General features: G+C 40.2%; 1 protein-coding gene across 1 annotated transcript in view; it reads right to left on the minus strand.

Moving 5' to 3' along the window:
• Window positions 1–15968, minus strand: part of RYR3 (ryanodine receptor 3) — a 362708-nt gene that overhangs the window by 296366 nt on the left and 50374 nt on the right. Inside the window, exons 4-5 of the mRNA XM_012806300.1 lie at window positions 6658–6732; window positions 3619–3697 (exon numbers count right to left, since the gene is read on the minus strand). Of these exons, the coding sequence (XP_012661754.1) occupies window positions 3619–3697; window positions 6658–6732 (154 nt within the window). The remainder of the gene's footprint in view (window positions 1–3618; window positions 3698–6657; window positions 6733–15968) is intronic.

Below are 15968 nucleotides of genomic sequence, written 5' to 3' on the forward strand. Positions count from 1 at the left end.
CTACCAATGTCAGGTCGTAAACCAAGAAGTTTAAAAAAAAACCCAAAAAACTAAAACAAAACACAACAACAACTCTTAACACATGAGATCCAGGAAACAGAATATAGGAGAAAGGTAAAGGGAATTCCCTGCATAGTGGGGGATGTTTCCAAGAAGATAAAAGTGACACGTAATGTGACCACACTTCATCAGGGGAGAGATTTTCAGTTCTGTAAGACGGTGTGGAAATGAACAAATGATTGAATCGCAGAGAAATTAAACAAACAAGACAATATTAACTTACTAGAAAACTCAAAAGTAATACAATAAATTACCTTTTCCAAGTATATTATGGAGCTCATTTGCAAATGAAAGTTATTGTTATGGCAATATCACTATACTGATTTGGTAGTTAAATAAAAATAGACGTAAATGTATTGATAGAGAGGGAGAAGACAGGGAAAAGTGGAGTAGGAGAGCTAAATTTTTATCAGGACATGCACAGATAACACCTAATTCAGAAAGAATAACAAAATAGCAATGTATGCATGCTATCCATAAACAAGTGGTAAGCAACAGTGAAAGAGATGAAAGTCGATGCCTGAGAGAGGGGCAGGGATCCAGAGCAGGGGGCACAGAAGACTGATGTTGTTAATAAGCTTAGCAGCACTATTTATCTCCTTTAACCATGTATGGGTATTACTTTGATTGAATTTAAAAATGTAGGTTGACCTCTAACATTCGAAGGGGAAAATGATGTATCTTTGATGTACTCTGTGGACCACTAGAGGGTGTCCACACTGAAGGGGATCCTGAAGAGGCACACAGGGGAAGATCACATTGTTTTCCTGCTGTCTCCTGTGCTCTGGAGCCCAGGGAAAGAGCTTCTCCCTGAATCAACAGGAGGGACCAGTCCATGGCCCTGTTATATATATGTAAAACACAGCTTGAAGTGTAGGTGTTTAAAATATTTCTTTCCTCCTAAGTCCAAATTCTAAAGCTGTGTCTAAATCCTAAAAACAAAACAATAAACAAACTTTAAGATGAGAATAGAATAAATGAAGTTACCAAAAGCAAGGGTAAAATGATCATCAACCTTTGTTAAGTCTACGAATTTACTATTGAGTGTGTTGGGGGAAAAATCCAGAATTGTTCTAAAAACTTTCTCCTGATATCTTCTAGATTCAATTCCATTGCTGAGCAGTTTACAACTCTGAAGAGGTTTCTGAGCCAAAAGTGCATTCATAGAATTATCCGGATGGGAAAGAGGATTCTATTGTGTTGGAGTCCATGGTAATCTCAACCTGAAGGGAAGAGACTCACCCCAGGCAACACTGGATTTTAGCTAACTGTGCATCTTCCTTCTCCCTCACAACTAGTTGTCTTCTTCAAGGAGAAGATGAAGTGGTTGGAGTGAGGGAGGTGCAATAAAAGTACATTATTTTAGGCTCTAGGTTTTCCTGATAGTCAACTTCTGATCAGCCAACTTGAACCTGGGCTGGCTTAGGGGTTTGCCTCTTCTGTCTGCAGAATTCATACCAAGTCTGATTTTAGGAATTTAGGAAAAAGTGTTGAAAAGAGTAATATTCTTTACTGTTTAGAGTCCCCATTAATTAAATAAATTCCTGAACACTTGACTAAGAAGTGGTATTTCTCAGTTTCTTCTCAACTTCCCCAAAGTATAAAGTCCTTTTACTGATAGAAATAGAATGACCATATATGACTTTTCTGATTACATGCTCCAAGACTGACAGCAGGTTTATTTAGAGGCCAACTTACATTCCGATTGTGGCACTTGACTCATTTTGTAATTTTCAGCAAAGGTTGACAATACCTTAGGGGGAATTATATTTTAAGGATAACATTTTAGCTGAAAACAAATAAACTTCTAATCAAATTCAAATATAATCTTTTTTTTAGGAAAAACCCCACAATGGGCAGAGGCAGGCCCACTCATCTTGGTATAAAAATGAGAAGAAGAGGAAGAAAGAGAAAAGTTCTCCCCCCAGCATGCTTAGGACACCATCATGCAAGATATAGAGACAGCAGGTGCATGGGTCTGTAGTTTTAAATTCAATTTTTTCCTAGATCATCTAGAAAATCAGACAATTTGGATCCTTCTTTTATTAATTGACCTAATTTTACAATAACAAAATAAACTTATGTCCCTTTTTAGCTACCCAACATTGGAATCCTCTGACTATTAAAGGGAAAATGTCATGATATTATTAGACTATGTTAATTAGATGCTTTCTACAGTGTGCCCCAGGATGTTTTCTCTTCCCTGGTCTCCCTTTGTTGCTCTCCAAATTCCAAGGCTGGGGCTCCAACTTTCGAGCAGGTTCTAGTCAAAATATTTCCAGTATATTCTTATTCTGCTTGAGTTAATCTGAATTGATTTCTGTTGCTTGCAACAAAGAATCCTGATTGGTACCTAGTCCAAGCTCTAAATAGAGCAGAAATTCCACATGTAATGCCCTTGGTAGATGGTCAGATTGTCCAAGAATATTTCCAGCCACAGGGAGCACCCTATATCTCAGGGCCAGCTGTTCCTCTACTGGTTAATTGCAGATTTTATCAAATGGTTTCCTCCACTGTGGGGAAAGGTGCCTCCATTCAACTTCTAGCCACTGCTCTACTGGTCTTTGGAATAACCCACAAAAAGTCAGCACTTTCTTTGATACTACTGCTCTATAGGTAGTTAAGTTTGTCCTCTGTTCTTCGTTGATGGTCTCCAGACAGAACCTTCAGCATCTTCTTCAGGACCCACCTCTTGACTGTCAGTATTTTTGAATGTACTCAAACAAACAAACAGATAAAAACAAATCTAGTGGTTCCCAAAGGAATCGGAGGTAGATAACATTGGTGGCAGAAGGCAATTCAATGCCGTTGAATTATACAGTAAAACAAATTTTCTTCTTACTACTTTTTTAAGCCTTCTGATTCTATCAGAGAAAAGTTTTAAGTTTGGAACTAGTATATCATTAATACTTTTCTAATATTGTCAGCATCTCTTTAGTTATCTAATGGCCTGGGTTTCATTTCATCATATTTACTTTTATGAAAAGCAATACCAGTTTTCTACTTTTAGCAATGATATAAGTTTTGTCTGCAAAATTAAAAGTACAAAAGCAAGAAAATACAAAGAAAGACAAACTAAAAAATATTAAAGGGGATACACTGGGATGGCAAAACATGACAGAGGATGTCACTGACTAACAGCTGGGGAACACTATTTTAGAAATAGCTTGTTCCTTGCAGAATAAAATGAGACTATGCCTTTGATCTAGATATTATACTTCATTTCTTAAGCCTTTATTGTGTTACCTTTATTTTTTTCAGTAGTTATTTAGTATCATTGATTATCAGGAATGATGTGTCTACTTAACTTTCAGTACTGAGACTAAAAATAGTTTTTCTTTGAGATTCTGGTGGGCTGCAGTTAAAGCATCATGTTTTCCTTCATTCTTAGTTCCAGTGTTTCTATCATAGCTTCTTTCTTTAGTTCATTATCTTCCAATATTTTTTCAGACCTATTTCTTGGTTTGGAATCCTACGTGAATAACACATTCAGGGTCCTTCTTAAAATCCCTTAGCCCAAGATCCCACTGAGCAAGAGATCTAAGAATGTTGACTTACCTGTGCCATGTTCCCGTAGACCTACGTCAAAGGCAAGTTTATCAGTGTGGGATCTTGATGTAGTCAAACATGTTAGATACTGCAAAAGAAGAGCAGATGCTAGTGAAGTCTCACTCTTCCATTGGGTTTTAGTATGTCCCCACTTCAAGTTAAATTCAACAATTTGATACTCCCAAGAGGGCTCTTTTATCTTCTTCATTGGAAAGTTAATTGGTACAATCTTTTACAAAGATACTTTTATAATATATTTAAAGCATCAAATACAGTCTGATGACCCAGTGATTTAACTATACAACTATATGTTCCAGAAATGAAGTCAAATATTTAAAGATGACTTAGTTCAAAGATACTCTGAGGAACAATAAAAAATGAAAGATAAAGGATCAGCAATAATGGAAAGGTGAGATAAACTTTGGTGCTTCTATTTTATGGAACGTTACGTTATCAAGGGTATTTATCAAGATTGAATAATAGCATGGAATACTGTTTATAATATACTGAACTAAAAAGTAGTATATAATAGTACATTTATATAGTTGACATGTACACGAAAATGTAAATGCTTAGCAACTAGACTAAAAGAAATTACACCAAAATAACAGAAATTAACTTTAGAAGAGGAGTGGGAGAGGATTTGGATGATTCCATCACTTCTATTTATTTTCTGCTTTTCGATTTTTCTATGAACTTTAAAACTTCTCAAAATAATGTTGTTCCCTGATTATAAAATAACATGTGCAGATAAAACTTAAAAATGATTTTTGAAATAACTTATTAAAGAACTCCACAGCCTGTTGTCTGTCTCCTTCACTGACGGACACAGCCATACATCTTAGAATTAGGCTGGGAAGCAGGTGGGCCCTTCGGACATGTTTTCTGAGCTGTACTTCTAGTTTTCCACAAGAGGAGGATAGAAAATCATTGCATTTTACGGAGTCATATCTCACAGGCTTTATTCCCAGAGCTATTGTTAAAAGGAGCTAGCCAGTATAGGGTTTATGTTAACTGTGAGTGGGAATTTTTTTTTTTTTAGGAAAGGTAAACTTAACTATAAATAATGTAAGCCTTCATATTTCTACCAGGATGTGAACTTAAGTTTCAAAGCCCTGAGGTTCTGTTTATTCTATTGAGGTAGGTAAAAAGAAGGGGTAGGGTTTTATTTCTCATATGGATAAACATAAAATTCTGAAAGATAAACTACCACCTCGTGATTCCAGAATTGTCAGGGCATAAAGCTTCCCCGCTTTTAAAAATGTCCCCATTTCCTGCTCAGATACACTTCCATTTGGTCATTTTTGTCCTCTATCTTGGCCATGAAGGACTCCAACAGAAGAATATTCAGACTGAAAAGGTCAACTTCTTACCAGTGTTCAAGAAAAAAATTACTGCAATAAATAAATTATTTAACAGGCAGCTGTTGCTCCTGCTGCCAATTTGATAGCACAAGCTTTGAGACGAACTTTGCATCATGCTGCAGGTGTAAATGCATGAAAATAAAATCTTGAATTAAAGTGTTAGTTTTCCACTAGGGCCAGAGAAAAAAAGACAAATCTTTCAGCCGATAGATCAGGAACTGAGAGTAAACATTATTGGAGATGACACATTTTATTCTTGACTGAGATCATAATATGATTCTTAATACCCATTGCCAAGAGTCTGCAGTATTTATATTTTACAAATTATATTTATTTAAAACACGCAAATTCTTTTCAAGTTACGCTGGGTTATTACCATTCTGGTCAATTCTGGTTCTAAACTAAGGTGACCAGATGTCCTGCTTTTGGCAGGACAGTCCCGATTTTTAACAATTTGTCCTGTGCCCCACAGCATTTTAAAAAAGTCCTGATTTTTGGAAAGAGTGCATGACAAGTTAGGGAACAGCGGGAGAATGGGAAGTGAATATACCGGTTTTTGGCTGCTGAAAAGGTTAATGTAACTCCATTTGGGAATGAAGAGGTTAATGTAACTTCATTTGGAAATGAAAAGGCTAATGTAAACTCCCTACTCCCCTCCTGGGCAAGGTATCAGAAGGAGACTGGCTCCCTCCCTTGCTTCTAGGCAAGGACAATTAGTTCAGAAGGAGCCAAACTATCTGGAACAAACAAGTAGCCCCCTCCACCCCCAGACTAAGGTAACCAGATGTCCTGCTTTTGGTGGGACAGTCCCGATTTTTAACAACTTGTCTTGCGTCCTGCGGCGTTTTAAAAAAGCCCCGATTTTTGGAAAGAATGCATGACAAGCTAGGGAACATGGGAGAATAGGAAGGGAATATACAGTTTCAGTGGCCATGTGGCTATTTCACCAGGATATTCATTTTATATTATTTTTGTTAATTTTATAATGTTAAACTTTAATAATAACAAATAATTGTTGAGAACTGATTATTGAGAACTGCTTATCAAAGTTTGCATTGTTGTCAGGCCCTGCCCCTCCAGTGGTGTCCCCGTTTTACCAATCTTAAAATCTGGTCATCTTATTCTAAACCCCTGATTAGTAATAAGCAGGTCAGCTTTCTTCAACTACCTTGCCCTCATCTTCCTCCTGCCTCTGGATTAACAAACCTTCTTCCAGAACTGAAGGCAATGAGTATCATTCAACTTCTTTTAGGAAAGTAAAAGAGGAGAAACCTCATAAACATCACATGTGATTTGTTTTACTTTTATTCTGCTTCTTCCTGTGTATAGAGAGATCAGTTGCTCCAAGGCTCATTTTACCATTCACTCATCCAATAAGTATTTATTAAGAATCTATTATGTCAAGGCACTGTACTTGACAGGGTTTAGTGAAATAAAAAAAAGCATAGTTCTTTCCTTCATGGAGTTGGAAGCAGGGAGTCAGACATTAGCCAAACACACATATATAATTTCGAACTGAGGTAGATGGTATTGAGGAAATGATAAGATGATAATGTGCTATAATCAGTTATATTTCAATTGTTCGCACTATTTCCTTGGAATTGCTGACTTCTTATACTCCCCATCCCTTCAACCCCTTCAGTTTTTTTCCTCTTTGGTGCACGTGGACCTCTGATGTGCTTACCATTCCGCTGAAGGAGTGCCTCAGGAGAATTGCATGTCCATATAGCAGGGTCCTGTGGCCTCCCCCTTGTGCAGCCTGTGGGAAGGAGAAGGGAAAATGTCAGTGCCTGCCAGCTCTGGCTTCTCTAAGAGCAAGACAGCGCAAGAATTCTGGGAGATATACTACCAAGTAAAGACCCATTGCAAAGCTCCCAAGGAATTCATTCTAGAAGCAAGTGGCCAGCCTAGGGGTGGACGGAATCTTGTGATCAACAGTCATGCAACATCCTTGAGAGAGGGTGTGTGGGGCGGAACCTGTCAGAAATGGTCCCGCCCGGGACTGGCAGAAACCCAGAGCTGCTACACCAGAGAAGCATGAAAATGAGATAGGACTGCTTACCTTCCTTTGAAACTTCTCAGAAGCGTTCAGAGTGAGAAAGAGAAACAAATGTGATGTAGCCACAGCCTAGTGACAGAAAGGCAGTGCGGCAGGGAGACGGAGGGTCCCATTCTGTGCCCTGCAGTCTTTCCTTTCAAGGCCCATGTGCCTCCTGCCCACTCCCTTAACCAGGTCCTCTCCACACAGATCATACCCAGGAGAGAGAGCTCTGAAATCCAGGACTTTAAAAGGGCAACCAGTTATGCAGAAATAGGTCAGAAAAGGCCATCTCGTATCTTCTCTGTCTCCCCAGGCAGCTCTTTGTCTATTTGCCCAGGGGTCACCCAAACAGTGGAAGGGGAAGGCAAGGCCCAGCATAAAACTGCTAGTATCTGTTATTTCTTATTGCTTTTTAAAATCTTGCTCACATATTACTATGCTGGACTGAGGACATGATATGAGATAGAACTATAATTTCTTCTAGTTAGACAGGAGAAGGTAGCATGGAAAACTGAAATGTGCAGCGCATTCTAGAACTTTTTGGCATCAACATTTCCAACCTCTTACCTAAGTCTCTTCTCATCATGCTAACCTGTTCTCAGAGACAGTCAACATTGTTTGATCACACATCCCTTTCAGGAGAACATGCATAAAAAGAAAATGCAAAGCTTGAAATAAAAATTAGTTATGAAGAGAAATTCTAGCATTATCCTTCTTTATACCCCATCTTATTCAGAGCTTCAGAGCTACAGATCAGCTGCCCAAGGTCTGGCTTGAGTTTCCACCCCTCTCCCGTGTCCATCTCCAACCCCAGCAGCAACAGTGTGGAAGGGGAGGTCAAGGGCTGTAGAGGTTAAGGCCTTGAGTAATGTTATTTCGACTCTATTTGGATTAACAGAATCTGTCAAAGAGATGGTTTTTCATGTCATACAACAAGCCTAAAGAAAAGAAAAAAGATAAATGTGGGATCATGTTCAAAAATAGCTGGTAACTAAATATAAATGTGACTGCTCCCCCCCTCCCCAGCTATAGAGATATTTAAGTGTTCTCCAGGCTTTGATACTATGTAAGAATTACAACACTCTTCACAGTATTTCCAAATTTCTTGAAATAATTTGCACTAGCTTTAGTTTCTGTATTTACAAATGTGTCAACAGCGTACGTTAAAATTAGACATACTAAATAATTTTCACATTTCGACAATCCAACCCAAACTGGCCTTATTTGCTTGTCTTATTACAAGTTAATTGATGGCTCTCAATGGTTTACACTGCGAGTGTACACTCCCAAACCAGTCCTATGTCTCCTAATGAACTACTGACTAAACTGTCTATCCTACGTTTAACCATGGGTTGCACCTTCTTCCAATTCTGTAATTATAAGTAGTAAAGAGTCAAGAGTTGCTGGTCCCCTAAATTGGCATTGAGCTGCTTATGCTTTTCCTTTCTGGCACTACTGGAGACACCTCAGGGCCCTCATGTCCCTTGCTGATGTGCTTCCAGAAAAGTGAGAGATTTAATGCCCCTGACCCACTTGAGTGTGTCAGCGGTCTCTGTGCAGAACCCCAGAGCCTTCACCTCCCATGGCCTTGTGTCTCCCAGCCAATGGGCTGGTGGTGGAATTGGAACTCAGGGGCAATGTTAGAACCCGAGCTCATTGGCTCTAATTTTATAGTACATTCATTTTATTGCTTTGTGCAAAATCTGCGTAGGAAGCACCAGTAAGGGCAGGACAGGAAGACATTTCCTCAGCTGCTTCATGGAGGTGAGCAGATTTCACTGAGACTTGTTGAGCTCAGCCCATATGGCAGGCACAGAGCTGGACCAAGTGTTACACACACATCATCTTCCCTTCTTAGCACTGCAGAATAACTAGGGCAATCAACCCCATTTTATAGCTGTACAAACTGAGGCTTAGTGAAATTCAGTAACTTGCTAAAGTCATACAGTTTTCAAGTTCAGAGTCAGGATTTAAGAAAGATGAAGGTGCTTAACTATATCTATAGTCTCCAAGTCTGTGGTTTGGTAGGGAAGATCAGATTTGTGTGTAAAAGTCACGCTACAAATAGAAACTGCGTGTGCATGAGAGAGGTGATGACAAAGAGTGTAGGCATAGACCAGGGGGGTAAAGAGGGTGTCACAGGATGGCTTTATGGAAAAGGTAGACCACAGCATTCTGCTAGGACTGTTGACATGACTCAAGAAAGAGGAATACTCTAGGGCGAAGGCCTGGTAAGGGGAAACAATGAGGGCATGTGGGATTTGCAGAGCAGCCACTGGCCGGCATTGGGGGGAGTGAACCAAACAGCTGGGAACACGGCAGGATACTGGTGAAGGGTGGGCAGCTTGTGGGGGCCTCTGACGGACTGGCTCAGTGGATGGACTTCTTTTCACAGCCAGCTGGACACCTCAGTAGGTTTATGAAAGGAGAGTGTCACAATCAAAGCTGGACCTTAGGGATAAACCCAGAATACAAAATGCTGGAGACACGGAAGGGTGAACCCCTGGGGGGCAGAAAAGATCCTTCTCTCATTCTGTTTCCATGAACCAGCAGGAGGGGCGAGCGGACCAGAAACCTTGGAGTCATCGCTCTCTCCATGGTCAATCCAGAGCACCTGTGGGTGCTACCTTTAAAATACATGCTGCATTCCCTCCTCAGCACCCTGCTGCTGCCCCACCAGTCCACCACCCTGCTGCGGGTGGCACCCAGGCTCTAATGATGCTTCCTAACTACTCACCACTCTGCCCTTCACTCCTTTCTAGTCTAACACAGCAGCCAGAGACATCCTTTAAAATCTGCAGGTCATGACTTTCCTGCTCACCCCTCACTCCCCAACCCCCAGGGGCTTCCTGTCATACTCAGAACATAAGTACAGAGTTCTCACCATGGCCGCTAAGGCCCTGACCAGGAGTTGACCAATATTCTCTGTAGAAGGCCAGATAGCAAATATGTTAGGCTTGGCAGGCCACATATGATCACTGTCACATAGCCCTGTCTCGCTTTTATTTATTTTAAACCTCCTTCTCACAATTTAAAAACTATGCTTACCTAGCAGGTTGTACATAAATGGGTTGCTGGCTGACCATTTGCTGATTCCTGTCCTACACTGACCTGGCTTCCTCACACCTGTGTAACTTCACTGGCCAGTAGAAGGCACCCATCACTCCTCCTGCTCCAGTCATACTGGTCTTCCTCCAGCTTTTAGATAAGTATGCTCCTGCCACAGGGCCTTTGCACATGTGCTTCCCTCTGTCTGGAATTCTCTTCCTCTCATTTCTTAAGGCTCTTATTCAGTTATGTGCTGAGTCACCTAATTAGAAAAGTCTTCTCTAATCACACCTTTAAAAGAACAATCATCTTTATCACATTTTTTGCCTTATTATCTCCCACTGTCTTTATTATTTTTGATATAAATCTATTCTTTCCCCTAGAATATAAGCTCATGAGTATGTTGTGTCCTCTGCCTTATCAATGTCAATTATATCAATGTCTGGCACATAGGAGGTACCCCATAAATATTTCCCCAGTGAATGAATGAGTAATTGGAGGAAGTGGTCCCTTGTCTCCATTTTACATATGGGAAAAAAAGGCACAGAGAATTAAGAAATATTCCCATGGCTGGCTTGTAAACAATGAATTTGGGTTTGAACTTGAGTCTACTCTTTTCACTGTTTGATACTAATTCTAGAACAATATTCCAGAAAGATGTTGTATGTTACATAGAAGATTGTGTGGATCTTTTCCTGAAAAGGTGGGGGGTGTCAAGACTTCAGGACTGTGAGACTTTATCAAGAGAGCAGTCCTGTCTTTACTATGAGTGACCTTGGTTGTTACCATTGGCAGAAGGAGAATATTTAGTTCTGCCTCGTGGGATGGGGCTGGATCAGGGAAAAGCTGATAAAGGTTCTAATGTCATGTCCGGAGGAAAATTGTTCCACTAGATCATTAATTCAATCATCTCGCCTGTAATTTCAAGATTAATTTTCATCACTGACATTTCTTTTGGTAGTCCCCACAGGACACAGCCTCCTAGTAAGATAAAACAGATACAGCAACTGAGGAGGGCAGGGGACCATGCTTCTATCCAGCTACACATGAATGTTTCAAGACTGCAGATCTCAAAGCCATTGTTTTTTATGATCTGGTACCTTAAATTTCACTTTGGGGGTCCCAAGATCTAAGAAATATTTCAAAGCCCCAACAAGAGCCCTGGCTGAAACTAACTCAGTGAACTAAGCTTCAGGGGCCATGTTTCTGAGAGGTCCTGTGGGGTATGAAGTCATTTCCTACGTGTGAATGTGTGCCCTTACATTTTCTCTCCCTTTCACACCGTGCTTCTGGTTCACTCTTTCTGGCTATCCAAGAAAGAAAGGACTCTTTCTAGAAGGCCACAGAACAACATTTCCCCAACAAGCTGGAGGCTTTTTACATTGTTTAGAAGGTTTGGATTTCTTCTGATACCAGTAACAACTAAATAACAATGCTTTATAAGCACAAAATAATAACATCTAACAGTAGAAATAAAAACAAGTCAGTATATTCAGTTAGAAAACACAATGAAAGCATCTACTCATCATTGCTACAAAATATTAAATTTTTAGAGAGTAGGTAAGTGGAACCTTCCAAATAAAACCACGAAACTTTATTGTATAAGATAAAATTTGATTTGATGAAATGGAAAGGTGTACTTTGTGACAGACTGAGAATACTACTAGTGAGTGCTACTTCTCCTAACTTATAGATTTAATGTAATCTTCATTAAAATCCCAATAGGATGTTTTGGAATTCAACACAACTGCTGTAAGATGAATCTGGAAATACAAAAAGGATGGAATTTTTATCCTGAAAAAGACCCACGTGTTAGTAAATGTTGCAAAGCAAAATTATTTAATTCACGCTGGTACTGGTTCAAAAAGAAGCATGTAGCACAATATAGGCAGTTCATAAACATAAACAGATCTGACTATGTGAAAATATAGCATATGATAAAGCAGATTTTCAGTACGACATGAACAAGACAGGATTATGAAAGATATATCTCTATGATATGTGAATAGGAAATCAGAAAAGCATTCAGTAAGATCCATAGGAAACATAGAAAGCTAGATTATGGATGACTAACAGAGTTAAATATAGTATTTCATTTTAAAAATACATTCTAGAACAATTGGCATATGATAAATAATCTACACATTCTTTAGAGACTTAATACTTATCCATGCTTTGAAGCAACAGATATGCTTGGAGGAAATAAAAGATAGAGATGATTGTACCAAAATTATTGAGCTTCAGAACAATGCGAACACCAACATTTAATAGACTACAGAAGACTTTATCACGATGACAAAAGGGTTAAGATCTCATTGAAACGAAGAAAAAAAAGCCTCAAGAAGTAGGCAAAGGATATGAATAAATGATGCATATCAGAAGAAAATTAAAACATATGGAAAATATTCTCTCTTCTAGTAATAAAAGAAATGACACTTAAAGCAACTGTGATATATCATTTTGCATTTAAAAAATTTGCAAAAGTGAGGGAAAAAGCTTAACATTGTCAGAGTTGCAAGTTAGCTGATAGGACCCAGTGCAAGGCGGCACAAGTACAATCCTTTTGTGAACCAATATGGTCGCATACAAAAGGTTGTAGAGAAGCCCATAACCTTTGTTGTAGCAATTCTACTTCTGGGAACAATTCAAGAGAATCAGAAAGAACATGCACACAGCTGGAATAAGAGCATTATAATGGGAGAAGCGACAAAAGAAAAAAACTTGGAAAGAACCTAAATGTAAACCTAACCCTCTGCTAAGTTATCTAGTAAATCATGAGGCTTCTTCAGGATGTTCTATTCCACAACCACTAGGAAGACAGTGACAGAGGCTATCCAGACAGACAGAAACATGTTTATGATATGCCCCTGTGAAAAAGGTAGAATACACAATGCCCTCAGTTATTTATACATGTGCAATAATGGTAGGGAAACCTATAAAAATGAAATACCAATGGGGTTGGTTGTAGGACCACTGGGCTTTTTCCTTCTCTAAACTTTTCTTTAAGACTATTACATCATCATCTCAATGAAAGTGTACAGTGTGGGGTGATGAGGAGTGCTATAAAAGTGTTCTGTCTATTCCTTCAACCTACAGTTGCTCACAGGTGTGACTGATTTTCCAGGATCCTTAGTAAATGACTTTGCCTCCCTGGAAGGCAGATGGGGACACCATTTGGCACCTGTGCTTTAGGCACCGACTGCAGAGTGTAGGCCCATGCTGGTGCTGTGTGGAGATCCCAGAGAGGCAGCCTTTATTTAAGACACCTGAGCCACTCCTTATACCTCCCTGAGGCTTAGTGCTGGGCCCCACAGGAAATCTCTCTTGCCCCAGGGATTTGCTCCTGCTTGGGTTTCTGACACACCTTTGTGGCTCTTCACTTTGGATCCATTCTTGTTTCTGGACACTTGATTCTACAGTCTTCCTGCTTCCCAACGCTGCCTCCCCTAGCTGGGAGATCCCAGGTCCACTTTCCCTACCACCACAGGCCAGCAGATAACCATTTCTAGGCAAACTCTGAAGACCCCAACAAGCAACCCACTTTTCTAGGAGGAGTGGACAGGGCTGGATGATGCCTCTCCAGCTCAAATGACACCAAAGGAACTGATGGGGGCATCTTCCAAACAGGTCTTAGGTCGTAAACACCTAATAACAGGGACAAATTTAGTCTTTAATGAGTGATAAAGAAGGACTTGTGTTATAGCACATCAGAAATTAAAAAATTTAGTCGACGGGAGGAAAGGCATGTTCACTGATTGGCATGACTTGTGATTAAGAGTCAGAGCCAGGGAATGAGACAAGGGGGATCTGACAATTGCACCACAGCCATCCCAATCCCTCAAATTAGGTGTGAAAACACGAAGAGATCAATGCGGGACACTTAACTTGCTTTTTAAACTACCTTTCTTGGATTCTCAAGCAGGTAACTGCCAAATCCTGCTTTTTCTGGGCTGAACAGACACTAACTACTTCTCATGGCTCTCAACCTCAGGGTATAAAAATACTACACAAGAATAAGGTATCATACTTTTGACATCTTGTCTTTCTCCTCCTGGTGGGGTGGTTAATATGAATCTAAAACCAACAGTCAGATGGGCCCAGCTCCTGATTCCACAGAGCTTCATGAAGAGGTTTACCCTCGAGAATCTCAGCAGTTCTCGACCTGTGGGTTGCGACCCCTAAGACCATTGGAAAACACATCCTGCTTATCAGATATTTACATTACGATTCATAACAGTAGCAAAATCATCTATAGTTACGAAGTAGCAACGAAAATAATCTTATGGTTGTAAGTCACAACAACACAAGGAACTGTATTAAAAGGTCAAGGTGGTAGGAAGGTTGAGAACCACTGCAGATGTTCTGAGGGAGTCAGAGGCAACTCAACCGGGACAGTGCAGGTCCTCGATATAAATGCATTTGAGAAAAGGCTATATCCTCCGTGTTTCACAGGCATCTTGGGATAGTGTTAAAAACTGAAATCATGAAATAGAATTTTAATGAAATTCAGAAAAGAGAAGGAAAATACACCATCAGATAGTGGGCTTCTCCAGTTCAGTGATCATGACAGCCTGGCCTGGTAAGTCAGCAGTTGCCTTAATGAAAAGGCAAACCCAAATGTCAGAGGCCACAAGGCACAAAAGGACACCCCTCATCCCCCCACCAAAAACAGCTGGCTGTGCCTGGAGGCAGGAGGACCCATGGCAGTCACTCCTCCACCTGCTCTGGGAAGCCCTGCCTTCCACATAACAGTGCTGCCTTCTCCACATCTCCTCATACTGCAGGACAGAGGAAAGAACGCTCTCAAAGCAGTGCACAGACAGGCTCTTCTCTCCCTGTCAAGTTTCTAAACTTTGCTGCTAAAGAAAGAAAAACCTAGGCAAAACCCAAACAATCCATCCCCCACTATTGACCACAGAATTTCAGGTTTACTATTCCCATGGTTTATAATTTATTGAACCCAGACAATCCTTTCTCTTGGAAGTGCCTAGAATTATTTTCCCTGGATGAGAAAGTTGTGCAATCTCCTTTTTGTTCAAGTCATTAATTTCACAGTCACATGGAATTATTTTAGGACAAAAGCTTGAAAGGCCAGAGCCTAATTTGAGAAGCTGTATTCTAGGTCAGGAGCATCAAGTACGGTAAAAGTCTGCACAGCAATGGAGTAGTCCCTTCCAGTGACACACCCATCTAGCTTCTGTTTTGCAAATACTTGGCCTGTGGGTAGGGAAAGTCTGAGACATGGCTCAGATGGGTTGGAGGCTGCAAGGAGGTGTGGTGGTGACCATGGTTGGACCCTTTGCTGTGGCTCTGAAAGTCAGGGGAAGGAAGAGGCTCCACGGGGTGCTGACTCAAGGCAACTGAGGACTCTCCCACTTTCAAAACCTTTAAAGAGAATCTCTATGGATTGGTGAAACCATTCCCCCACCTTTTTGTCACAATTCTCAATGATTTGGGAACAAATTAAATGACTCCTTTAGGTTCCCACTAGATCTGGGATTTTATAAACCACAGATCTCAAATAGCAGAACGAGCATTCTCCATTAAAGGGTAAAAGGTGGCTGTTGGGACGGTCAAAATTTGGCACAGGGTCATCTTGAATCTACTTCTGCTTTCCTTTGAACACAGATGCCACCGGGCCAGAATATCAAAATGGCAGCCCTCATTAAGTGGCAGCCCACTATAAGCCCTTATAGTGTCGCTTAAAAGAACAACTTGACAGGAGATAGTTGCCAGGGTATTAATAACATTTAGATTGATGACAAGTATACGTTCTTTGCAAAAAGGTGAAGCAATTATTTTTGCTCTGAATTAATTCCTACCTCCCTTTCTTCCATAGCTAAAAGACAGATTTCTAAGAATCTGACATTGCCAAGCTCATTCTTCACATAAAAGGACTCTATCAG

This window comes from Otolemur garnettii, unplaced genomic scaffold (genome assembly GCF_000181295.1).
Source record: "Otolemur garnettii isolate 467f Iridium unplaced genomic scaffold, OtoGar3 scaffold00050, whole genome shotgun sequence".
Taxonomy (NCBI): Eukaryota; Metazoa; Chordata; class Mammalia; order Primates; family Galagidae; genus Otolemur; species Otolemur garnettii.